The 26,406-nt window shown below is 43.5% G+C and overlaps 1 protein-coding gene across 1 annotated transcript; it reads left to right on the top strand.

Annotated features, from left to right (window-relative positions):
* On the top strand, positions 1 to 25,196 carry SF3A3 (splicing factor 3a subunit 3). The gene is made up of 17 exons (XM_043574540.1): positions 1 to 222; positions 510 to 557; positions 3,493 to 3,545; positions 3,651 to 3,756; positions 6,626 to 6,698; positions 7,061 to 7,152; positions 8,594 to 8,676; positions 9,307 to 9,445; positions 9,950 to 10,018; positions 10,674 to 10,741; positions 10,902 to 11,009; positions 12,217 to 12,286; positions 14,460 to 14,624; positions 14,715 to 14,825; positions 16,011 to 16,101; positions 23,805 to 23,860; positions 24,881 to 25,196. The coding sequence occupies exons 1-17, from the start codon at positions 127 to 129 to the stop codon at positions 24,956 to 24,958; spliced, it is 1,506 nt and encodes a 501-aa protein (XP_043430475.1). The 5' UTR covers positions 1 to 126; the 3' UTR covers positions 24,959 to 25,196.
* Positions 25,197 to 26,406: the final 1,210 nt, after the last annotated feature.

The following is a 26,406-nucleotide window of genomic DNA, read 5'->3' as shown; positions in this document are numbered from 1 at the left end:
CACTTCCGGCACCCGCGGAACTTTGGTGCAGCCGGACGCTCAGCGCGGGGCGCGGGCGCGCAAAGCGGCGGGAGTCGTTTCCGGCCGTGTTGGTGGTGTGAATCGAGGTGCAGCGGCGGAGGAAAAATGGAGACAATTCTAGAGCAGCAGCGGCGGTATCATGAGGAAAAGGAACGGCTCATGGACGTCATGGCCAAAGAGATGCTCACTAAGAAGTCCACGGTGAGTGGGGGCCTGGGCAAGGGCTACGTCGAGGCTGGGCCCCGTTCCGGTGTTTAACCTCGGGGAGCTTTCTTTGGCCCTCAGACCCTTCCCGCTCAGGGTCTCCTGCTCCCTCCAGGGCTCCCTCTCCAAGCTCCGCCATGGTTACCGCCCCCGGAGGCGCCGCGCTCCCCGAGGCCTCGGCTACAGCCGCTGGGACCTGGGCGGGTAAGCTCCGCCCTCCGGCGGCCTTTCCACCTTCAGAATTCCGACTAACGGCATCTGTGTCACCGTTTGCTTTTCTTCAGCTCCGGGACCAGATCAATTCCGACCACCGCACGCGGGCCATGCAAGATGTGAGTACTGCGTTGTCCGCTTCTCTTTGGGTCGGGATGAGCTGGAAAAGAGAGGGGAGGCGGGGTGCGGGGTCCCAACATGAACCTTGGCCGAAGGTAACCACCAGACTGACCGGTCGTGGGTTGTCTGCCTGGAGATGTCCTCGCGGCTGCCAAACCCGAGGATACTGAACTGCGCTTCCTCACTTCTGTGAATCGGGACCTTTTATTCATAGCATCCCGTGTCCCATGATGTGCAAAGAATAGTTAAGTCAGTGGGCCAGGCACAAAAGGTACTATCCCTTCCCCCCCAAAAAGAATGCTCAATGTTAGTGTTTTCCCCTCAAGGTATTGTTTTGAGGTATTTGAAGTGTTTTTCCCTACCAAATTGCATTTACTTCGTTCAGTTTCTTACTTTTAGAAAGTGGATCAAAATCAAAATGTTGATTAACTTAATGCAACTTAGTTGCTCATTTAATGCTGGGTGATAGGTAAATGAAGGTTCATTATACTGTGCTCTCTTCTCTTGCATGTATTTGAAATCTGTTTAGAAATGATTGAAAGACCTGGGGCGCCTGGGTGGCTCAGTAGGTTGAGCATCTGACTTCGGCTCAGATCATGATTTCACGGTTTGGTTCATGAGTTCACACCCTGCATAGGGCTCAGCACTGACAACGCAGAGCCCGCTTGGGCCGCTTGGGATTCTCTCCTCTCCCCCTGCACCCCAACTTGTACTCTCTTGCTCTCTAAATGAATACATTTTTTTTATGGGGCACCTGGGTAGCTCAGTCAGTTAAGCGTCTGACTTTGGTTCAGGTCATGATCTCACGGTTTGTGAGTTCAAGCCCTGCATTGGGCTCTGTGCTGACAGCTCAGAGCCTGGAGCCTGCTTCAGATTCTGTGTCTCCCTCTCTCTCTGCCTCTCCCCTGCTTGTGTTCTCTCTCTCTCTCTCTCTCTCTCTCTCTCTCTCTCAAAAGTAAATTAAAAAAAAAATTAAAAATTTTTAAATACTTAAAACATTTTTTGTGTGTGAACATTTATTTATTTTTGAGAGACAGAGAGAGGCAGAGCATGAGCAGGGGAGGGGGGAGAGAGAGAGAGACAGAGATACAGAACCTGAAGCAGGCTCCAGGCTCTGAGCTGTTTGTTAGCACAGAGCCCGATGCGGGGCTCGAACTGTGAGACCATGACCTGAACTGCAGTCGGATGCTCAACCGACTGAGCCACCCAGGTGCCCCTAAATAAATACTTAAAAAAAAAAAGATTGAAAGACCTAATCAGAGTTTCTCCATGCAGGATATGATTAGTATTATTAGCTCCTAGTTCCTTATCTAAATTCTCAAATCAAAAATACTGTGAAAATGGGGGCGCCTGGGTGGCTCAGTCAGTTAAGTGTCCAAGTCTTTTGGTTCAGGCATTATTTCACAATTCGTGGGGTCGAGCCCCTCGTAGGGCTCTGCGCTGATAGCATGGAGCCTGCTTGGTTTTCTCTCTGCCTCTCCCTCTCCCTTTGAAAATAAATAAACTTGGGGCGCCTGGGTGGCTCAGTTGGTTAAGCGGCCGACTTCGGCTCAGGTCATGATCTCGCGGTCAGTGAGTTCAAGCCCCGCGTCAGGCTCTGTGCTGACAGCTCAGAGCCTGGAGCCTGTTTCAGATTCTGTGTCTCCCTCTCTCTGACCTTCCCCCGTTCATGCTCTTTCTCTCTCTGTCTAAAAAATAAAACGTTTAAAAAAAAAAAAAAAAGAAACTTTACAAAAAATATTTTGAAAACAAAAGAGTTTCTATGTTTTTTGGGTGGGGATGGGGACCGTATTTTTTTTTTTGTTTTTTAATTTCTTGGTGGCAAAATCTGATCTGAACAGATAAAAGGCTTTTTATGGCCTTTATCCCACTTAGTAAATAATGCATCGTTTTCATTGCAGGATTACTAATATGTGTTCCAGATGCCAGTAGGGATGTTGCATAATATGTAATCATTTTCCAACTTAAAATTTCCAAATTCTGGGGGCGCCTGGGTGGCGCAGTTGGTTAAGCGTCCGACTTCAGCCAGGTCACGATCTCGCGGTCCGTGAGTTCGAGCCCCGCGTCAGGCTCTGGGCTGATGGCTCAGAGCCTGGAGCCTGTTTCCGATTCTGTGTCTCCCTCTCTCTCTGCCCCTCCCCCGCTCATGCTCTGTCTCTCTCTGTCCCAAAAATAAATAAACGTTGAAAAAAAAAAAATTAAAAAAAAAAAAAAAATTTCCAAATTCTGAAGTGAAATCTGGTCCCAAAAGTTTTGAAGAGGGAACTGTGCCATCTTGAGTTTGAATCCAAAGTAAGCTGTGAGATTTTCACTTAGCCTGTGCACTCAGTAGTGAAAGTCCTCTTGAGCTACCCTTAAGAGGTAGGGAACTTTTGGGGCGCCTGGGTGGCACAGTCGGTTAAGCGTCCGACTTCAGCCAGGTCACGATCTCGCGGTCCGTGAGTTCGAGCCCCGCGTCGGGCTCTGGGCTGATGGCTCAGAGCCTGGAGCCTGTTTCCGATTCTGTGTTTCCCTCTCTGTCTGCCCCTCCCCCGTTCATGCTCTGTCTCTCTCTGTCCCCAAAAAATAAATAAACGTTGAAAAAAAAAAAAAAAGAGGTAGGGAACTTTTATTTTTGAGGGTGGGAACTGCTGTTTAGAGGGTGACTCTCTTATGTGATTCTCTGACTCTTCCAGGGAAAGTTAAGTATCAGTAGGATGTAAATATAGGAACACTCCACCCTTCAAAACGTGTCACTTAGGTAGTCTTCACCTTGACGTGTTTTAAAAACTAAGCAGGAACAGCGCTGTCAGTTTAGGGTACCAGAAAGCGCAGGAACTTTTACCACCACATCTCTCAAGGTTTCCCTGACCTTTGACTAGTGGGCCATGTTGGTTGCTGAGCCCTGTAGTTCCAGATTACTTTGTTCTGATGGGTTTTGTGTTTGCCTTTCAGAGGTATATGGAAGTCAGTGGGAACCTGCGGGATTTATACGATGATAAGGATGGGTAAGTGCTAGTCCCAGCTAGTCCAGAAGTTCATGCCTCTGAGGAGCCACGATTAAAGGACTCATTGTGTGTACGATGTTCTTTGGATTTTTCCTGAAATTGTAGGTTACGGAAGGAGGAACTCAATGCCATTTCAGGACCCAATGAATTTGCCGAATTTTATAACAGACTCAAGCAAATAAAAGAATTCCATCGTAAACACCCAAATGAGGTATGGTACTTAGAAAGTATTTTTTCCAAACCTGCCCAAAAAGCACACTAAAGGAAAGGTGTAAAGAGAATAGAGATGTGCCATTTAGATGTCCCTTCAAAAAAGAACCTGCCATTTCGCTGCAAGCAGATATTTAGCTGACATCCTACAACTCCAGTGCTTTCAGTCTCCCCCTCATCTTTAGACCAAAGCCATACTCTTCCTGGATAGCCCCAGCCAGTGACTGAGCACAGTGAGGGTACTGTGGCCTGGCTATTTCCATCCACTGAGAAACTCTTGGAATGAGTAGTCTTTGCTCCACAGCTCCCCATTGGGAGGTTAAAGACTTTGTCCTGTCTAAATCACAGTGTAGGCTCTCCCTGCCCAATCATGCTTTGTTTTGTTTTGTTTTGTTTTGTTTTGTTTTGTTTTGTTTAAGAATGGAGGGGGGGGCAGTGCCTGGGTGGCTCAGTCAGTTAAGTTGTTTGTTCCCTTGATGGAATTAAAGAAGAAAGAGGTAACCCATATGCAGTGGAAAATGGGTTTTCCTATATGTAGCTTTTCAGGTGACAGTGTATATAGGTAGGAGTGTTCCGTGAGTAGTAGAAGTTAGGTGACTGGGGCTTAGGCAAGAGATAAAAGCTTGTGATTTAGATCTGAGAATTATCTTAGATATGATGGTTGAAGCCATGAATCATAGAGTTCTGAGAAAGAGACGCAGTGTGAAGGTAGAGGTCAAGCTTTTCCACGTGCCTTGAGGGCATACCGATGACAATAAGGTACCTAAATGAACCGTGTCCTGGGAACACTTCTATCACAGAGGTCAAACAACAGCTCTAGGTAGTGTGTCTTACTGAAAAGCTAAGCAAAAGACTTTCAGAAAGGAGGCCACTGGCATCACTTGTTGACCGGTAAGTGCCAGGATTGCTGCTTCATCGAAGTAGTGGGAATGGAAATCTGGTCACAGGGGCCAAAAGTGGATCACGGGGAAGCAGAAGTATGGATTGGGGAACATGCATTTAAAAGACTGGCAGAAAAAAAGAGGAGAGACAGGAGGGTCATAAGGAAGATGTGCATGTTTTAAAGGAGCAGGTAGAGAAAGGAGAAGACTGAAGGTACCAGAAAGAAGACATTGAAGTTCAGGGGTAGGAGATGAAGGTGCTTTCTCACACCAACGTAAGTCTTCCCACCCTTTTGAAGTGTAGAGTGTAAAGTGTTTTGCCATCCAAGAGACAAGACACGAGTACCATTCTGATGTATTAACCTTATTCCAGCCCTGGTAGAAAGATGATAAGGAATACATAGTTTCAAAAAATGTTGGAAGGATGCCCAAGATACACTAAGTGGGGGGAGAAAAGGTCCAATTATGTGAAAAACAAACCTTGCACATGCCTGTGTGTGCTTGTACAAATGTGTATATTTAAATATATCGGGGCGCCTGGGTGGCGCAGTCGGTTGAGCGTCCGACTTCAGCCAGGTCACGATCTCGCGGTCCGTGAGTTCGAGCCCCGCGTCGGGCTCTGGGCTGATGGCTCGGAGCCTGGAGCCTGTTTCCGATTCTGTGTCTCCCTCTCTCTCTGCCCCTCCCCCGTTCATGCTCTGTCTCTCTCTGTCCCAAAAATAAATAAACGTTGAAAAAAAAAAAAAAAAAGGATTTGTAGCCAGTTTGCACCTGAATTAAATTCATAGCTTCTCAATGCAACCAGTTAGGGCTTCTGAAAAACAGGAAGTGTGCTCTTGGTCTATAAAAAAAAAAAAATATATATATATATATATATATATATATATATATATATATATATATATGGAACGGGTTTCCAAATTTTGGTGGATATATTTGAATCCTCTGGGGATCTTGAAAAAGTGTTGCTACCTTCCCCACCCTTCTGATTTAATTGGTGTCAGGGGGATCAAGATTTTTTAAACCACTCCCCAGGTGATCCTAAATGTTCAGCAAAGTTTGGAAACCTATAAAAAGGCCTCTTGGGAGGGACTCCCCGGTGGCTCAGTAGGTTGGGCGGCAGACTTCAGCTCAGGTCATGATCTCACAGTTTGTGAGCTCGAGCCCCAAGTCAGGCTCTGTGCTGACCGCTCAGAGCCTGCAGCCTGCTTTGGATCCTGTGTCTCCCTTTCTTTTCTTTGCCCCTCCCCCATTCGTGCTCTATCTCTCTCTTAAAAATGAATAAACAGTAAAAAAAAAAAAAAAAAGGTCTCTTGGGGTTCCTGGAGGCTCAGTGGGTTAAGCATCCACCTTTTGATGTCTGCTAAGGTCATGATCTCACGGTTCATGAGTTCGTGCCCTATGTCAGACTCCACACTAACAGTGTGGAGCCTGCTTGGGATTCTCTTTCTCTCTGCCCCTCCCTCACTCACTGTCTTTCAAAATAAATAAACGTTTAAAAAAAAAAAAAGGAAACATCTCTTAATAGTGCTTACCTATTTTCAGCAGAATTAACGGGGGATTTGGGGTTTTCATTTTTTTTTTTTAATGTTTATTTTTCAGAGAGAGAGACTGAGATAGAGAATAAGCAGGGGAGGGGCACACAGAGAGATACAGAATTTGAAGCAGGCTCCAGGCTCTGAGCTTTCAGCACAGAGCCCAACACGGAGCTCGAACTCAAACTGTGGGATCATGACCTGCATCGAAGTTGGACACTTAACCAACTGAGCCACCCAGGCACCCCTTCATTTTGAGTTTTTGTGAGCAAGTGTTACTTTAGCAGTTTTTAGTCAAAAGAAAAAGCAAGGTAACTGGAGAATAGTAGTAGACTCATAATGAAAACTCAAGTCTAAAGTGTCAGAAGTCCAACTTTCTGTACAGCCCATTTCTGTGACGTTGCAATTTTTTTGTTGAAAAATCCACGTGAATTTTTCTCTTTTCTCCCCTCAGATCTGTGTGCCAATGTCAGTGGAATTTGAAGAGCTTCTGAAGGCTCGAGAGAATCCAAGTGAAGAGGCACAAAGTAAGTAGGATTTACCCTTTCCCTCTAGCACTAACAAAAGTGCAGGTTAATGACAGAGCTCAGATTTTCACCCAAAGCCTCAGAGAAATTTATAGCCAGGGTCTCTTGCCGGTTTTCTCTTTGCTGGTTTCTGAGCTGTACTAACATCCTAAATTGGCCTTGGAGAAAATACTGATTTTTGTGCTACCCTAGCTCAGATTCGCTGACCTGGAAAATTGAAGTTTGTTCACTTCATGAGTATAGGGAGGACATTTGGGTGAAGGGCTGTGTCATGAAACAAAGAACTAGCAGTCTGTTTGAAAAGCCAGGTCCAAGAAAGTGGTCTTTAATGTCTGAATCACTGGTATCTTTGATACTTTCAGATCTGGTGGAGTTCACAGATGAAGAGGGATATGGTCGTTACCTTGACCTCCATGACTGTTACCTCAAATACATTAACCTGAAGGCCTCAGAGGTAGGACCTGGGGGGTTACGGGGAGAGTGGTTCTGATTCTAGGGGGGAGTCAGGACATCAGGCTGGGGCTCCTGGACAGGAAGCAATTAAATTATCTGCCTTGTGTTTTGTAACCATTATGTAAATCTTAAAGAGGTGATGTGCTTTCTTGGAATGAAATAGTATTCAAAATGAAAAGTTTCTATAGTGAAAACAACGAGCATTTTATTTTATTTTTATTTATTTTTATTTAAGTACACCCTACACTCAACTTGGGGCTTGAGCTCATGACCCTGAGATAAGAGACGCGTGCTCTACCAACTGAGCCAGCCAGGCGCCCCAAGTATAGTATTTTATTAATGAATTTTATTGCTTAATATAAGCATGTTTTGCTTTTGTAAATATAAAAAAAAACTCTTTGAGGGAGCATGCATGCGTGCGTTTGCGAGTTGGGGAGGGGCAAATGGAGAGAGAGAGACACTTAGGCAGGCTTCACACCCAGCATGAGATCATGATTGTGAAGTCATGACCTGAGCTGAAACCAAGAGTCAGACGCTTAACCGACTAAGCCACCCAGGCACCCTTAAAGTATATTTTTTTTAAAAACTGAAACAGAGGGGTGCCTGGGTGGCTCAGTCGGTTAAGCGTCTGACTCTTGATTTCCACTCAGGTCACGATCTCAGGGTCATGAGATCAAGCTCCACCTTGGGCGCCGTGCTGAGTGTGGAGCCTGCTTGGGATTCTCTCTCTCCCTCTCTCTCTGGCCCTCCCCTGTTTACACAGACTCTCTCTAAAATAAACATAAAAAAAAAAAAACCCTCAAACACATACTGAGCTCCTGTGTTAGATGCACATAGTACTAGGTATATGAAATATATAAAAACATAATCTGTGCCAGTAAAGGGTTACTTAGTGTCTTTTATCACAAGCGTTGAGACTGAATGTGACAATCTCAGAAAGTTCACAAGGAAGCATATGATTAAGTTCCTTATGGGGTTGTGAGTAAATGTCCCAAAAGTTCAGGGACTGTACTTTAAGCTCCGTGAGGGCAGGTCCTGTACCTATCTTGTTCTCATTTGTATCCATGTATTTGGTCCAAAGATGCTTAATAAGTGACTGTATGAATGCACAAATGTTACCTTCAGGACCTTAGTTTAGGCTGTAGTGGGTGTCAGTTTTCAAGTGCCTCGCATATAGTTAGTGTTTGACAAATGTTTCTTTAGTTTACTGTTTGTTGATTTGATCTTTATTTTGCAGAGTTCATTTTGTGTCTGGTGGTCTACTCAGTGCTGTGGAATTAACAGCCCACTAGTGCAGGAATTAAATGATGGGGAGGGAAAAGACAAAGATGAGCCGGGCCTTGTTACTTTGTTAGCACTCAGTTTTTATCTTCATTTATTGGAGACTATAGCATAACTTGGTGCAGATACCTAACTGAATCTCTTGTCATTTCTCCTTTCAGAAGCTGGATTATATCACATATCTGTCCATCTTTGACCAATTATTTGACATTCCTAAAGAAAGGAAGAATGCCGAATATAAAAGGTGGGCTTTGCCAGCTGCTAGGCTCTACTGGATTTGATTAGGAGGTTATTTCATGTAAAGATTGGATGGCAGAGTTTTGCATTTTATTGCCTGGAACAAAGACACAAACGACTTCCAGGTTTATTGGAGGATACGGATTTTAAATGACACAGTTTTTTCAGCATTTGTCATACTCTGGCTCTAGAAAAAGATGCATTTGTTGGCACATCTGGGATCTTATGCCCATGCTGTTCTTAAATTTGTTTCATTGAGGAATCTGGGTCTTTGGAGTTTAATAAGAAAAAGATGAGACTTTCTCATTGTGACTGAAGTGAGGTGCCTGGTTCTGATGTATAGATGGAAAATTTTGTTTGTGGTTTTATGCCCCGGGTTAGTGATCTGTACTCCTTCCTCTCTTGTTTTTTTCTTTTACTTGAAATCTTTTGTGTTAAGATTTTAGTGTTTGAAGTTATATCATGAGAATCAAGATTATAGGAAAAAAGTCAATTGCAAGCCCCTTCTAAAATTTAGTATTATTGCTTTTAAAAACTGGTGTTACTAGGATTATGATTGTATTTTACAGGACATAAAAAATCTATGCGAAACATAAAAACTCTCATTGCTTTCTCTGTATTGCTTGTTCCTCTGTAGATACCTGGAGATGCTGCTTGAATACCTTCAAGATTACACAGATCGAGTGAAGCCCCTGCAAGATCAGAATGAACTTTTTGGAAAGATTCAGAACGAGTTTGAGAAGAAGTGGGAGAATGGTACCTTTCCTGGATGGCCGGTGAGCTTCAGTGGGGTTGGGAGAGGACAAGCTCAGGAATTGAATTAATTATTGTGCTTTAATATTGAGCCTCTATCTTAGGGCATTAGATACCGATCTCTCAGGATCAGTTGTAACTATGAGGTGTCCTTTTAAAACCAGTTATGTCAGGTTTTCTTTCCATGCATACTTTGGGAATGAGATTTGTCAGGGCCTCCTTGCCATTGGCTGAGCTCAGGATTTTCATCAACTGTGTCATTACTGCTGGGTGGCTCCTGTTGCCCAGAAACTGAAAAGATTATATGCTAGAAGTCTGTACCGTGTATTTTCACTCCTGATGATAAACTTGAGTTCTCCTGAACTCTCAGGGAGAGAATGACCATCTTTCTTTGGCTCTGCTCTTACGGAAATTTGATTCCTAGTCACACATGTGTACAAGGAGGGGACCATCCACCACCTGGTAATTTAGATAGGTGTCTCCCTTGCCTTCATTCTAAACGTGGATCTTCCTGTTCTTCTTGCTAGAAAGAGACCAGCAGTGCCCTGACCCATGCTGGAGCCCATCTTGACCTGTCTGCATTCTCCTCCTGGGAAGTATGTTTTCTTTTTATTTTTTTTTAAGTTTGTTTATTTATTTGGAGAAAGAGCATGCACAAATGGGGGAGGGGCAGAGAGAATGAGATAATCCCAAGCAGGCTCTGCACCATCATCACAGAGCCCAGTGTGGGGCTCAAACTCCCCAACTGCAAGATCATGACCTGAGCCAAGATCAAGAGTCGGACACTTAACCAGTTGTGCCACCCAGGCGCCCCTGTTTTCTTTAGCAACTGTACTGGTCTCGCCTGTTCACTCCTCAGAAGAGCCACTCAGTCGTCTTCTCTAATGCCGTGAACCTATTATGATAAGACACCAGTTCCTGGAACCAGGCATCTACGAAGAATGTGGAAAGATAACGATAGAAAGAAAAAAATTAAGCCAACGACTTTGAAAAGTGTAAAATAAAATAATTCTAACTATATTAAACTATAGCGGAGGTAATCACTACCAATATGATTACGTATGAACTTGACCACAGAGTCAGTCCTTTGGAGAATTTGAACTTACTGCTAGGTTTTGGCTATGGAATGTGTGGTTTTGCCACAGCTTCAAGAACACCCGCACACGAGCCTGCGAACACCTAAGTTTGAGCCTTTTGTTGTTTCTCAGAATCTATTTATATAAAATTGTAACTTGTCTCTTTTTTATGTAGGAGTTGGCCTCCCTGGGTCTGGACAGATTGAAATCTGCACTCTTAGCTTTAGGCTTGAAGTGCGGTGGGTAAGAAACTGCTTTTTCTATCAGAACTGTCTCATTTTACTGTGTGTTTGCACAATAACTGGCTCTGATTCCATTCTTTCCTGTCACCGCGCACTGCAGAAATATGCAGGCCTATATGATAAAAGAACTCTGAAATCTTTTGCTCCTCCCGTCTCCTTAGGACCCTAGAAGAGCGAGCCCAGAGGCTCTTTAGCACCAAAGGAAAGTCCCTGGAGTCACTCGACACCTCCCTGTTTGCCAAAAACCCCAAGTCAAAAGGCACCAAGCGGTAAGTAGCTGGTGTGGCACCTCGGTGGATAGTTTTAAAATTTTCCCATGCAGAATTTTTGCCACAGCAGCCTGTTTTATCACCATTATTGATTCAGAGAGGTCTAGTTTGCCCCTTTTTTCCCTGCAAACGGCAGTGCTATCGTTGTAAACCAAGGACAGTCCGTACTCCACTGATTGAGAGTAGGTGAAACCGTTCTAGGTACTTTTTGTCACCTCAGGAGGAGATGGAGGCTGAATAGGGTCGGGAAATACTCTTCTAAGTTTATTTTGGCTCTTGACAATTGAATCTTTTTCTTTGAACTGAAGTATAGTTGACCCTATGTTACATTAGTCTGAGATGTGCAACCTAGTGATCTGACAGCCCTCTGCTTTTTAAAAAAATTTTTTTTTAGACGTTTCTTTATTTTTGAGAGAGAGAGAGCATAAGCAGGGGGAGACACACAAGAGAGAGAGGGAGACACAGAATCCGAAGCAGGCTCCAGGCTCTGAGCCATCAGCACAGAGCCCAACGCGTGGCTCGAACCCACAAACTGTGAGGTCATGACCTGAGCTGAAGTCCGACGCTTAACCAACTGAGCCACTCAGGTGCCCTGACAGCTCCCTGCTCCATGCCATGCTTCCCACAAGCGTACCTACTGTCTGTCACGTTACAACGCTGTTGCGATGCCACTGACTATATTCCTTATGCCGTACCTTTCATTCCTGTAGTTGAATCTGTTCTCGAGCCACATGCTTGTACAGGGTATTTTTTAAATATGAGTTTTTCGTAATGCTTACAACAACTCTGAAAAGTAGTTATCCCAATTTTTTGCAGATAAGGACTCAGAAAAGTAATGGAATGTGCCCATTACCTCACAGTGACTAAGTAGCAGGGTCAGGATTTGGGCCCAAGTCTGCCAATCCCAGAGCTTGCCTCCTACACCACATTTCTTTTGTAGATTATGATGATGGAAATTTAAATGTCTCCATGTGTTTTTCACCTTCTAGAATGAGGTCAAAGAGGAAGCTTCTGAGCATTCCAAGAAAGAACCTTAATACTTCTGTCAGCAAGTCCTAAGTTGAATAGAACATTTGCTTTCACAGCATGACATTTGTCACATGCTTGTAGTTTTTAATGCACCCTTGGAATAAATGTTCCCAGATACAGGGGATAAGGCATTGGGCAAAAGAACTCTTGAGTGATATGGCTTGTTTCTTGTTTCCAGTGACACTGAGAGGAACAAAGACATTGCCTTCCTAGAAGCCCAGATCTACGAATATGTAGAGATTCTTGGGGTAAGCAATGGACTCTGCTGAGAGCTATAAGACACAAGATATAGGAGTCAGAAATGTGAATTCTTAGTTGTTTTTTTAGGATCGAAAGAGAAAAGGGTAGATGTTAAACTACTTCAGCAGAAAATAGGGTTCTCTCAGGGTACTTGGGCCTTTAGTGAAGTACCCTCTGTTCTTAAGTGCCTTTTGTTAAGTGATATTTCCAAGGCCAAGCAGAGAGAAGAGACTCCCCTCTCAGTATAGTATCCAGAATGTTGCAGGTTCTTTGCCTGCATTCCAGAATATACCTAGAAGATGACCCAGGAAACAGAAGGCAAGTAGGAGAAAAATCTATTTATAGCAGTTTAGGTATGATTTTTACTATGAAAAGGCATTACTTACATATTTAGAAGATTATAAGGAATTTGCTAGGGTTAGAATGTTAGTGGTACAAAGCTGGCTGTGAACTGCATCTTGAATATTCTTTCAAGAAAGGGCTGAAGGGTGAGTTGGAGTAGAAAAAGCCCTAATCAAACCCAGAATGCTTTTCTCAGAAAGGAGGAGAAGGGAAATGACTCTTTCAGAGAAGAGAAGGTAGACGAAAGGGCAGCACTCATCCAGAGAAGGTCAGGATCTCTGGGAGTCCTGCAGAAGACCAGCCTTTTGGATAGTCTCTGCTTTGTATACTTGTCAGCTGCTCTCAGAGCATTTCCCTGTACAGATGCTCAGATCGCCTTTTGAACAGGTGGCTCTGACTCAGTAGCTTGTTTATATGTCTTTGTTGCCATGGATGTTTTCATTATGCTCTTGTTTGAGGACCTTGCATGTAATAGCTGTAAAACTAGAGTCACCTGTTGGTTCTCAGCGGCTTTCAGTAAAAGGGTGGCTAGGTCTTGGAACCTGGGACACTGCTGTTCCCCGCAGTGAACTTGGGCTGTGCTAGTATGGTCGGCAGTCTGGGTTGCCAGTCCTCCGAAGATGATTGGGAGGCTAATTTGTAGCCATGACATAAGGTGTACACACGACTTTTTACTTTCTCCCTCCTTTGAGAGCACTTTGGTTTCCCTGCCGGCAGATGGCACCACTCTCTAGACTTCCAGTCAGAATGGTTTTCAGAAGTTGCTCTCAGTATGTAGTGGTATGATTTTTACTGTTATCTCAGCATTTATCGATACCTATTGGTTTCCAGACATTGTACTAAATCCATGGGTACAATAGTGAATATGACATGGCTTCTTGACCTTGAAAAGCCCACTTTGTGCTTGGGGGAGATGAGTAACTGCAGCGTGATGTGATGTGTGCTGCAACACATTGAGACTGCATTTTCTGATTAGAAAGAGGGAGAAAAAAATGTTCTAGGAAGAGGAAACAGTAAGGATGAAGGTAAAATATCACGAAGAGGAACTAGATGTTAAGAAATAATGAGAAAATCAGTGTGCGTGGAGTGTGCCTTATAAGGGAGGGAGTGGTCAGGGAATAATTTGGAGAGTTATGTTGGAAATTTGGACTTTGTTCTTTAAACAGTAAGAAGCCAGTAAAAGTTTTTTTTAAGCAGAGTGTACCATTAGGTTCTTTTTTTAACGTTTGTTTATTTTTGAGAGAGGGGAGTGTGAACAGGGGAGGGGCAGGGAGAAAGGGGATCAGAGGATCCGAAGCAGGCTTCGTGCTGACAGCAGAGTCTGACGGGGGCTCGAACTCACAAACGGTGAGATCATGACCTGAACCGAAGTCCAACGCTTAACCGACTGAGCCCCCCAGGCACCCCGGGTGTTTTTGGTTTTGGTTTTGTTTTTTAAGCACATAAATCTGGGAACAAATGGAATTTGGACTGGAATGAGAAGAGAGTTAGGGCAAGTTAGAAGGTTTGTCATCTTGACGAGGAAGGAGAAGAAAAGACTGGGTAAGGAAATATTTTTAGATACAGAAAAGACTTCTTTTTCTATTCTGTGATCGTCTGTGGCCGCATTGAGTAGCAGAGGCAAGTGACATAAGACCTTTGACTTTTTCCTTCAGGATCAGGAGAGCCTATTGATAAAGAGTTCTGACCTGAAGGCAGGACTTGCCTGTTATTGTACAAGCAAGAAAACCGTATCCTTGGATGTGAGGGATCAATAAGGTTGTAGGAAATTAGGAAATTGCCCTTCTTGTTCTGCACTACTTTTTCTCACTTCCCTCTTCATTTCTGGACCTGACTTAGGAACAGCGACATCTTACTCATGAAAATGTGCAGCGCAAGCAGGCAAGGACAGGAGAAGAGCGAGAAGAAGAAGAGGAAGAGCAGATCAGTGAGAGTGAAAGTGAGGATGAAGAGAATGAGATCATTTACAACCCTAAAAACCTGCCGCTGGGCTGGGATGGCAAAGTAAGTTCAGCACTACCCCCTTCCTGTTGCCCATTCGGGATGCAGACGCAGACACTAGTTTAATACTGATTCTTATCTGGTCTCTTTCAGCCCATTCCCTACTGGTTGTATAAGCTTCACGGTCTAAACATCAACTACAACTGCGAGATATGTGGAAATTACACCTACCGAGGTCCCAAGGCCTTCCAGCGACACTTTGCTGTAAGGAATTCAGAGCCGTTTCTCCTGGAAATTGAAGTATGAAATATGCAACTTTCAAAGAGGATAGGAACAGCCCGAGAGAAGCGTTAGCGTCCAGAGCTTAAGGGAAGCAAGAAGGAGTGGATCTAAAGTCAAGCGTGTGGCATTTGACCTTTGGCACCACACTAGCCTAGCATTACACCTAAGATGGTTTCTGGAGGCATTCTGCCACTCTGCTGTTTGAACCTCATTTCCGTTTCCCTTGCTGTTTCTTATACTTCTCTCCTCATATCTTTCTGCCAGCACCTTAGGCCATCCTCTGACTCTTTGGTCATTTCTCTACCCACTGCTAGTATACAAAACCAGAGAAAGGACTGACCACCTCCTTTTTTGTGTCTTAAATGGGCTTTTGCGTCTTTGAAAAATAAGAACTGAGAGGATAACATTTATCAAGCAAGTTTTGAGACAAGGCATTATCTGGATGGTACTCCAGTGAGTGGATTCACCCTTGTTTTGTTTCTGTCTTTGGTTTCTAGTACTTGGAAGGAAATCTTATAAATGGAAAAGATTTGCTAGGCCAAGGTTAGAGAATTCATATGAACTCCTCTCTCCCTCCTTCAGACATCCATACTAATTGATCCTGGGTCTTTTCTGTTGAGCCCCTGAGTAGTCTCTGAGTCTTTCTCAATATTACCTTCAATGCGTTGGAATTGACACCCAGGAGAAAGCCCATGCCATTTGCCGTCCCCGAGCCCAAATTGTCATCGTCTCTCCCTGTTCTCCTTCACATCCTTGCTTACTCCTGGTAAGCAGCCTTCTTTGCTTACAAAGGTGACGCTGACCCGCCATCAGTAACGCTTACTCATGCTGGTGGTGGGAGTGCGTGGGAGATGACTGGTTAATTAGAGTTGTGCTGTTTTCTGTGGTCTTGATACAGGTTTTATCTGGACCACTATTGGATCTGGATCTAGAATGTCGGTTTTATATATCAACCCCGTGGGGAAAACAATGCAATGCTGCTTTGAAATAACTTCCTCTTCTCAGTCATAGGCAGCTGTTTACAAACGCAAACTGCAGAAGGAGTGCTGCCATTACATGGAGTCTTTGACGTGGGGTCACGTTAGGGCTTCTGAATAGAATGGAGTTTGTATTCTGTGTTCATTTATTCCCATTTCACATTGTCCTTCCACTTCTCTCTTCTCCCAGGAGTGGCGTCACGCTCATGGCATGAGGTGTCTGGGCATCCCAAACACTGCCCACTTTGCTAACGTGACACAGATTGAAGATGCTGTCTCCTGTGAGTATGCTTTATTGACTGTTTCCCTAGGCCACACCAAGTGGCCACCCCTCCACTTCCCTGCCCCAGTACCTGGTGTGTCCAGGTCTAAGGTTAACAGCTTGTGGACTTGGAGAAGTTCCTACAGTGACACAATAGCTACATTTTTGACTGTGGCCTTTGAACTCCTCTGTATGTAATATGAGTGAATGGGTATATATCTTTTTCTGAATTCGTTTTAATGTGTTGAAAACTACAGATATGAAAGACAAATAGAAATGGTCCCAGCTTATTCCTGAGGTGACAGGGCAGATACACAGAAAAGTGGTAGCAGAATACCTTTTGCAGAAAGAACGGAGTAAAGTGCATGTCAGGAGATGTGCTGTTAACCTTAGTCATGTTCCCTGCTTTGCCTGGCAGTGGTATCTTTTCCTGCCATTAGCATCACTCACAAAGAAAGGGGTACTCCCCCTCCACTCTGAAAGTTCTGGTAGTCCCCCTCGGGATCACGTCACACCACTCAGCTGCTTGGCCAGCTGACTCCTTTGGCCGCATACCTGAAGTTGTTCACATCCACTGCAGAGAGACATTAGAAATGACCTTCTAGAGGTACCTGGGTGACTCAGTCAGTTAAGCATCCATTCGACTTTGGTTCGGGTCATGATCTCACAGTTTGTGAGTTCAGGCCCCACGTTGGGCTCTCTGCTGTTAAAGCAGAGCCCACTTCAGATCGTCTGTTCCCCTCTCTCTCTGCCCGCATGCATGCTTACTCGCTGTCTCTCTCAAAAATAAACGTTTAAAAAAAAAAATAGAAATGACCTTCTAAAGAGCTCCCTGAACAGTGGTGACTGCACTTACCCCCAGTGAGCATTGAAGGACAAACATCATTGTCAAAAACGTATTTTGTACACCTGAAACTAATAGAACGTTGTGTGTCAATTATACAATTATATTTCAGTAGTACAAAAAAAACCAAAAAACCCTCCCTGATCCTGCCTAGCCTGTAGATTCTGGGGACTTTTTCATTTAGTGTTATATGTGCAGTCCGCTTTGGGGACTTCTCACTGTCTCGTTTTTCCTTATTCGTTTACAAGTCAGGATCATACAGTCTCTCCAGAATTATGAAGTGCCTCATTAGCAGATCATCACATTAGCTTCTAATTTACTTTTCATTTTTGCCCTTTACTTTGTTGGGATGAAATTAAAATAGTAACAGAATCTCATAGAATTATAACTGCATTTTGAATGCAGTCTCATTTTTAGATGTATTTTTTGGCTGTGCACCACTAATAAATACATCACAGTTAATTTTTTGTGTATTTTTTTTAATGTTTATTTTTGAGAGAGAGAGCATAAGTGGGGGAGGATGGGATGGAGGGGGAAGAGGTGGCTCCATGCTGACGACAGAGAACCTGATGCAGGGCTCAAACTCACGAACCACGAGTTCATGACCTGAGCCGAAGTCGGACGCATAACTGACTGAGCCCCCCAGGGTGCCCCTGTGTATTTTATGTCCCGTAATTTTCCTGAGTTAATCTATTATTTCTGATACCTTGAGATTGACATTGACATTATTTAAGCTTAGGCTCATACGAACTGCTAAAACAAAAGTGAAACTTTTATTTTGTTACATGTTTGTGTCACAGATAGTATGTATCCTAAGCATTCTCTTCAAGTCTTATGTTAAATAGAAGTAGGTGAGGGGTGCCTGGGTGGCTCAGTCAGTTAAGCGTCTCGACTAGGTTCAGGTCATGATCTCATGGGTTCGTGAGTTCGAGCCCCGCATTGGGCTCTGTGTTGACCTCTTGAGGAGCCTGGAACCTGCTTCAGATTCTGTGTCTCCCTCTCTCTCTGCCCCTCCCTCGCTCATGCTCTGTCTCTGAAAAGTAAATAAACATTTTTTAAAAATTAATAGATAAATATTTAAAAAACATTTTTAAAAAATTTTTTTAAAAAGGTGATAAGCCATTCTTACCTGCTGGCTGTTGTGTTTTTTTGTAAGTTTTTATTTATGTTGAGAGTAAGAAAGCATGAGAGGGAAGGGGCAGAAAGAGAAGGGAGGGAGAATCCCAAACTGGCTCCACACTGTCAGCGTGGAGCCTGACCCAGGGAGCCCCCCTGAACCGTGAGATCATGATGTGAGCCCAAGTCGGATGCTCACTCAACCGACTGAGCCACCTAGGCGCCCATAACTGGTTGCTGTTTTTAAAGGAAATGATGCTGCACATCCACACTGATTTTTAAGATTGGCTCATGGTTTTATTACCACATTCCGCAAGAGAAAGATGACAACATTTTTCCCACTTTTTCTTTTATGGGCGTTGGATTAAACCACATTCCTGGATTATTTCATACTGGTGGTGGATATTCTTTTAATACACTTATTTATCCTGTTAGGATTCTGTTTAGAAGTTTTATATTTACATTCAGTAAAAGATGTGCTTCTTGTTTTCCTTTGAATCACTTGTCAGATTCAGGGATCAAAACTGTATTCGTAACATAAAGTGGGTGGGATTACACACTACATTCTCTTGTCATTTGAAACTTTATACTTAAATAGAGGTTACTTCTTCATACAAAGGGACAGCCAGAGAAGATTCTTCAGTTAATAACCTGTACAACTCCTTGATTTATTATGACAGAGTGGAAACCAAGTGCTTTATTTCTCTTCTGTTTTATTTTCTTTTTCCTGCCAATATTTTTCGGTAATGTTACATATATTTTTTATTGTTTTAAGTCTTTAGACAAGAATTTTCTTCTCTTTGTTTCTTTATTCTTTCTAAAACAAGCATTTAGAACTCGATGTCATTCTTTTAGGAATCCATTAGGAATATCCATTAATGATACGTTTGCTTTTTATTTTTTAAAGTTGTAATTTCTGATTAGAGTATTTTTAATTGTATTTGGTTGAGTACCTTTTAACTCCCTTTTATTTATTCCTGTATGTCCTGGCCCATGCAGTAAGTTAGAGAATTTCTGCCATTAGAATGTATTGTATTTTTGTGTTCAAGTGTGTAGTCTGATTTGTTAAAGATTTCTATAGACCCAAGAAGTGCTTCTCTCCATCTGTAGGCTGTTTAATCTTGCAATGTTCAGATCCTTAAATTTCATAATTGTATTTATTTCACATTCTGATAGGGATATATTGACATTCTCAGTTATAATTAAATTTGTCTCCTGCATTTATACCGATTTTGTATGTATTTTATGTTGTTTGAGCCACATAAACTCAAATTGTATTATAACTTTACTGATTACTTCTCTTTTTTTTTTTTTTTTTTTTTTTTTTTGGAAATTCCCTTTATCTGATGGCTTCTTTGTTCTTATCTGATGGCTTCTTTGTTCTTTTGTGATGGACTTAGACCGTTTCCCAATTATCAGAATTTTGGCAGCAAGTGTGGGCCATTTTTACCCTAGTCACCAATACTCATCATTGTATAGGCATAGGAATATTAAGTCTTTTATGCTTCATTGTGTTAATTGATCTGTTTGTACTTAGGTCCTTTGCTGGAAAGGTTACCTTGTTTTTTAGATTTCTCATTTACATGGATTAAATAGTAGACTTAATATCTATTCCTTTTAGATAGATATTCTTCTAATATTTCTAACTTTCAGGTTTCAACTAAGTTTATTTCCATTATTAATTTTTATTAGCTATTATTAGCATATATTATTTGGTTGAATTATAAGAGTGATCATATCTTGATGACCTGAAACACTGAAAATGTTATACTTATTTCTTACTCTGTGATTCAGTCAGTAGAATATATTCTGTGTTCTTAATCGTACCCTGTTTATCAATGTTTTTACCATCTCATTTATAAAAAGTGGCTTTTCTGCTTTCAGATTCATGTCCTCTCTTGTCATGATCTTTTACCCTAGAACTTGGTTGACGGATTCCGTCAGGTTCTTTACATTTTGATATGTTCTGTTTCAAGGGTAAAGTTGGTTCAGAGCCACATTCCTAGTGTAGTTTTGTGTGGTGGTTAAGAGTGCAGACTCTGGAAGGCAGCCTGTAAGTGTTCAAATCGTGGCTCCGCCACTTGCTAGCTTGTGGGACACTGGGCAGGTTATCTCTCTCAGTGCCTCAGTTTCCTTATCTATAAAACGTGGCTGGTAGTAGTATGTCTACTTGACAGAGTCGTCTTGAAAGTTGAGCCAGATATGCAGGTACGGTGCTTACAACCATGGCTGATGGCCATGCCGAGCTACCCAGTGAGGAAGCACAAACTGCCCCCGCCCTCGTCATCTCCACTTGCGGGGGCTCCTCTGCAGGTCCCACGAGAGGGGTCCAGTCACCTCCGTCTTTTCACTCAGGGTTTGATTTTGCTATTGCTAACTACCGTTTATCAAGTGCTTGCTGTATACTGGGTAAATGGGAGATGTTTTACACTCCCGAATCTGTAGAACAACCAGTGAAGTAGTAGGTCGCCCACATTTTCAGACGAGGAAAGTTAAGTAACTTTTTCAAGGCCCCGTAGTTTATAAGTGGAAAAAAAGCCAGGGATCAAACCCCCCTTTCCACACTGCCAAAACTGCCTCCTTCCAGTCACCTTCAAGTAGGGTTTTTTTTTTTTAAAGAGTTGATCATTGGGGCGCCTGGCCGGCTTAGTCGGAAGAGTATGTGACTCTTGATCTCAGGGTCATGAGTTCAAGCTCCATTTTGGGTGTAAAGATCACTTAAATACATAAAATTTTTTAGAAATTAAGAATTGATCATTAAGTTGATTCCAGAAAGAAATGCCATGAATTCTCTCCGTGGCCATACTAGATTTTCAGAAAAATTTATTTTTTTCTAGAATATGGTTGGGAGGTTCATGATGCTTCCGTTGCCCGAATTATTTTCAGAATTTATCTCTTTATTCAAATGTCTGCTTACTCAATTTCTCTCATACACGTTTTTATTACTGGCACTTCTTTGATTTGTTGTATCATTTCCATCCATCATGACTTCCCTTGATATTTTTAGGTTCTGTGTATGACATGAATAGTGTTATCTCTGTCCCAATATCACTGTCTTTTCACTTTTTCCCCCACCCTCTGTTGATCATTCATAGATTTATTACAAATTTATCATCACTTCTCCCCTTCTCCTTTTTCCCCCGGGCATTTGTTCCTTCTTTTGTGTATCCCAGGTTAACTCTCTGGCTTCCTTTCAGACTTGCAGGAACAGATCAATGACTGGATACATACTGGCTCCCACAAGATCGTGACAGGCTTTATCTCTGGTGTCTCACTAGTAGTAAGCAATTATTGAATTGAGGTTAATTCTATTGTGTAAGGTTTCTGCAGTTTTTCTTCATTTCCTGCTAGCAGTTTTATTAAACCTGGGTTATCCTTTTTTTTTTTTTTTTTTTTTTTTAAGATTCTGAAGTAGACATTTTAGGAATTTTTGGTTATAAGGAAGAGAGCCTATAAAAGTGAACTCTATGCCCCCCACCCTGAATATGCCTTTCTCTGTACATACACCTTCTCCTTTTTCTTGTATTTTTTAACCCGAGTTCATATGAGGGCAACTGTCGCCCTTGCTCCGATGCCCTCCTTCAGCCTGCCATCGCCCAGCTTGGTCGGCGTCTAATTGTCCCCATTTCTAGTACCGGGGAGAGACAATAGATGGATGCAGCCGGGTCTTGTGCCATCTGTAGTCCAGTCAGCTGGGTCTCCAGTAGTTAGCAAAAGTGGTTACTTGTTAGATACACCAAGAAGATGTGTTCCCTAATAAGGTGCTGGTCAGGGAAGTAACCGTTGGCATAGGTTTTACACTGGATCCCTTGCTGACCTTTGTTTTAGATCATTCTATTGACATTTTTCTTCTGGAGTTTTTAGCCAGGAGAGAGGGATTCAGCACTGTCATTTAAATTACAGTTATTTTTAGGGCGCCTGGGTGGCTCAGTCAGTTAAGCGTCCGACTTCGGCTCTGGTCATGACCTCACAGTTCGTGGGTTTGAGCCCCGAGTTGGGCTCTGTGCTGACAGCTCAGAGCCTGGAGCCTGTTTCAGATTCTGTGTCTCCCTCTCTCCTCTGCCCCTCCCCTGCTCATGCTCTGTCTCTGTCTCAAAAATAAGTAAACATTAAAAACATTTTTTTTTAATAAATTACAGTTATTTTTGTTTTTTTAAGTTGAAGAAAACAACGGCCAAGAAAGAGCCCTGTGAAATTGCCCCCAGAGATCTCCATTATTTAGGTGGGTGGTCACCACTGACCAGTATTCACTGGATATAACTCTACCTGAGAAACTAACAGCATCAGGTTCAGTTATCATGTTGTTTATGGTAATAGCATAAGAAATTTAAAAGCTGTAATGACCTCTGTGGACATTGCCTATGAGAGCAGTTGCTTTGCTAGATCATGATATTCTGTCTCTGGCTTTTTATTGAGTGGGCTATGTCCTCAAAAACAGGAAATTGAATTTGTTCACCTATTAGCGAATCCACACTGGTTCCTAAAGGTAACCCCATTCTTTTCTAATTGTTTTTAGATCCCTCTGAAGAGTAATATCCCCTTTACTGCTCCATAGTTTCCTACATCCATTTTTCTTTTCTTTCTCGAAAAAAAAAAAAAAATCATGACAACCGAGAGAAAAATCACCATAGCATTTCTAATCTCCAATATTTCACTGTCTTCTGGGTTGGATTCCTGAATGGCCTGGAATAGAACCTGACAAGACCCTGCCCTGGGTCCTTGTAGCACATGATAAATTTTCTGTTCATTTATGATATGCTTATTATCTGAGCCTGGAGACTTCAGTTAATTTGAAGCAACTAGCAAGGAGGGAAAAGATGATGAGGTCGGTATCTGTATACCAGGCACAGAGCTAAGCACTTTCTCCTTTGTTGTCTGTCTCATCCCCCATATAAGGCTTCAATTTGTTCTATGTGGTATTTCTTTTAATCTTGTCAACTTTAGAGTAGCTCTGCTTGGGAGATGTGAAAGCATACAGGTATCAGATAGTTGTGCCTTTTCTGCCCCCCCCCCCCCCCCCCCCCGGTAATATTTTGTCCTCTCCCTCGGTGAGCCTGTCCTAGCTGTCCCATGTAGACCTCTGTTCTGAGAAGGCACCTTCTGGCAACAATCTTAACAGAGTTACAGCTCTCTCTTCTGGGTTAGTACCTGTCCTGCTGTGTGTACACGTGTGCTTGCTCCCTCAGAAGCTGTGATAGTTTCTGGAAATGTTTGCTACTGTTCATCTTCTTTAAGATAACTTGTTCTTGAACTGTCAGAATTCTTATTTTCATATCTCCAGTGTTTGTTGAGCCATCTTATCATTCAGATTCTTTGGCCATGATATTTCACCTTTTTTTCCTCCTCTGAAGCGTCTCAGATCTACAAACCAGCCTTTAAATTAACGTACGTGACCATGCCTGGTGTTCCCTTTCTCTTCTGTAATGAACTTTAAGACCATAAGGTCACTTTCTCCGATGATTCTCATAGGTTGTACCACATTAACTTCTTCCTTGGAGGGTGTATCAGTTCTCTATTGTAAGAGGGCTGTGGTTTTGTTTGATCCAACTTGTCTTTTACAGCAAAGCAAAGATCATGGTAAGTTTTGCCACGGAGGAGCTTTTGTCTGTGGGTGGTCCAGAACTGAAATTCTAGTCCGGGGAAGGCAAAAAGTCTCATCCAGGAGAATCTTAATGGGGACAGGAATTTTGTAGCATCATGATGTTGTCTGCCTGATGGATATTCAGGCCACTCTTGATTGCTGTTCATTTTTCATCCTGCAGTGTGGGCCAAGCTGAAACTGCAGAAGGCATCAGAGAGATGGCAGCCTGACACTGAGGTGGGTGCTAACGTGGCATTGGGGATAGCATCAGGTGACAGCTCCCTCACCCTGTGGGAGGCAGGCAAAAGGTGGTCCCCAGTTCACCGTAGTAGCGAGTATTGGCCAGAAGTGCCAATATCTGTGAATTGGCTCTTCATATGTAAACCTAATTTATTTGTGATATTAAATGTGTGTCCCAAGGCGGGTTGTATTCTGCTTCTGAAATTTTGAAGCGGCAAGCATGAGCACCCAATGTCTTGCCCTGCTGTGAGGATTCATAAGCTAAGAAGTTGTGAACCCGTATCATAGGTTAGGTCTCCTTTGAGGAAAGCATCTAATGAGAGATGACCCTCTCTCGTGCTCACAGGGTGAGGAGGCACCCTTATTGGTCTCGAGATAGTCCTCCCACAGAGCACAGTTCAGGGATGAGGAATGATGTGTGTGTGAAGTGAGGTAGCTCTTCCCTTTCTCTGAGGTCACTGGTTTCCAATATTCCTTTTTTTTTCTTTTTTTTTTTTTTTTGGTAGCAGCAAAGCCATCTTCAGACTGTAACGTAGAATTCCAATACTTAAGATAAAATAAAGGAGAACTGCACTGGAAATGAGGAAGCTCAGCCTTCTTGGCCTCCCTTTCAACCCCTCCCCCCCCCCCCCCCCCCCCCCCCCCACCGCCAGTGGCCTCTTGGGCAGACACTGAGGGTTCTTGGGGATCCTTTGCGAATTGTTGTCTTAGGTCACCCTTTCTCAACCAGGGTTCATCATCTTAGACACACAGGGTGATTAAAATGAACTATTTTCTCAGGTATCCCTGGGAACTGCTACCATTCTAGTCACCTAGGATGTGTTAGTTTATGACACACAATGGAAGCCTTAGGACAGTCGGGTTCAGTGGCCTTGCAGAGCCCCAGAACCCCAGGTGAGAAAGGTTGTCTCAGCTGAATGCCATGAGATCAAGCCAGGGTGAGGTCAGGTGCCCAGAGGCTAGTTCCAAGCATTTCTCCCAGGAGGTGTGGCTAACAGTGTGCCCCTGTCCTTTCAGGAAGAATATGAAGACTCCAGTGGGAATGTTGTGAATAAGAAGACATATGAGGATCTGAAGAGACAAGGACTGCTCTAGTGTTCAGGGACGTATCTCGGCTTTCGGGCTTGTCCAGGCTTACCTGAAATCTGCCTTTTCTATTTCTCCCAACCAAATGCTCCTAAAGACTCTGCTACTTAGTCTTAAGGTCTAGTGTGCATCTTGGGGGGAAAAAAAAAGCAAGGCATGCTGGCAGATTGCAGAGTTAAGATGTGTTTTATCTTTGTTTTATATTAAAAGATTCTGTCAGAAAATAAACCCAGCCCTTCTGAATGTGTCTTGTTCTAAAGCCCAGGATTATGGACTAACCTAACTAATCCTTTTGTTCTTAACACTTCCCTACCTCTTTCTCATCGTCTTAAGCAGCAACTGAGGTTTGATGAGCACTGGTTAATGTTACATTTATTATGTTAGGTAGGTCTAACCTAACTTCTTCCCCACCCCCATTTGCTGCCATTTCCCCAAATGCACATTACCGCAGGATAAGCCCTGCCCTTAGTTGAGTCAGCCATTTATGCACGTAGTACAGAAAGGTGGCGAAGACGAGCCAGGGCCTCTCCTCAGGACAAGGTTGCAGAACCACGATTTGCCTTTTGTATTTGCATAAAGGAAGGAGTTGGGCTGTTGTGGAATGGGCCTGCAGCCCTGCCCTGTCCCTAAGCCTCAGCAGCGTGGCACACAGTGGGTCTAAGACAAGCTGTGACTTCACCCGCTTGCCAGCTCACAGCAAGTCTTTGGTGATCCTCCTTCTGCAAGATCCCTACTTGACTAAGAGGTGGCTAATATTCTTGTGGACTCCAGCCCCAGGTAGCCAAGATTTGGGTGGCATTTGGCAGCCGCCCTCGGATCCGAACCTGGTTTCCCAAATGGAAAGAACTAGGGGAGCCGAGGAGGCGATGATCTGCCCACAGGCACAGTTGTTTGAAGGCCAGAGCCAGCTCCAGAACAGGATTTCTCCAGAGAACTCCTTTGGCCCTCAGCACTCAGACCTTAGTTTGTCTGTCTGTAATGTATCTGCTTATAAAAATCCCAACTCCAGAACTGGCCCTTCCTGTCACACTCCTCTGTTGCCCTCGTCCTCTCCATGGCAATAGGGTTTCACCGCCCCTGCCCCTGAGACCTGACCTGTTGCTCTGGGTTGGTGGTGTCCTTCCTGGTTCAACTGTCTCTTCAGGCAAGTCCTCACGCGTTCCTTTGTTCGTTCCTTTGTTGCTTAGAACCCGAGCCAGACAGCCTCTCCAGGGCTCGAGCTGCTGAAGCAGAATGCATGGTAATTAAACCTAATCGAGCAACTAGAAACCTCGAATACTGAAAACCGGCCCAAAGTGCAAGCAGACATTGCCATTTGGGAAGGGAGTTAAACAAAACCTTGGCACTGGGAAACAGGTGGGACCGTCCCTCCAGCCTTCCCGCTAGAGCGACAGCAGCACTGGGGCCCCCAGGGGATATACCTGCTGCATTTCAACTGTCACATCCCTCAGAGCCTC

The sequence above is a fragment of the Prionailurus bengalensis genome, chromosome C1 (assembly GCF_016509475.1).
Source record: "Prionailurus bengalensis isolate Pbe53 chromosome C1, Fcat_Pben_1.1_paternal_pri, whole genome shotgun sequence".
Taxonomy (NCBI): domain Eukaryota; kingdom Metazoa; phylum Chordata; class Mammalia; order Carnivora; family Felidae; genus Prionailurus; species Prionailurus bengalensis.
Note: the sequence above shows the minus strand (reverse complement) of the source record. Positions and strands in the feature narration are given on the sequence as shown.

Excerpts from the sequence above, each read along its gene's own strand:
- SF3A3 (XM_043574540.1), top strand. The coding sequence starts at position 127 with ATGGAGACAATTCTAGAGCAGCAGCGGCGGTATCATGAGGAAAAGGAA. Across the intron at positions 3,546-3,650 it reads TTATACGATGATAAGGATGG|GTTACGGAAGGAGGAACTCA; the intron begins GTAAGTGCTAGT and ends CTGAAATTGTAG. Across the intron at positions 11,010-12,216 it reads AAGTCAAAAGGCACCAAGCG|TGACACTGAGAGGAACAAAG; the intron begins GTAAGTAGCTGG and ends TCTTGTTTCCAG.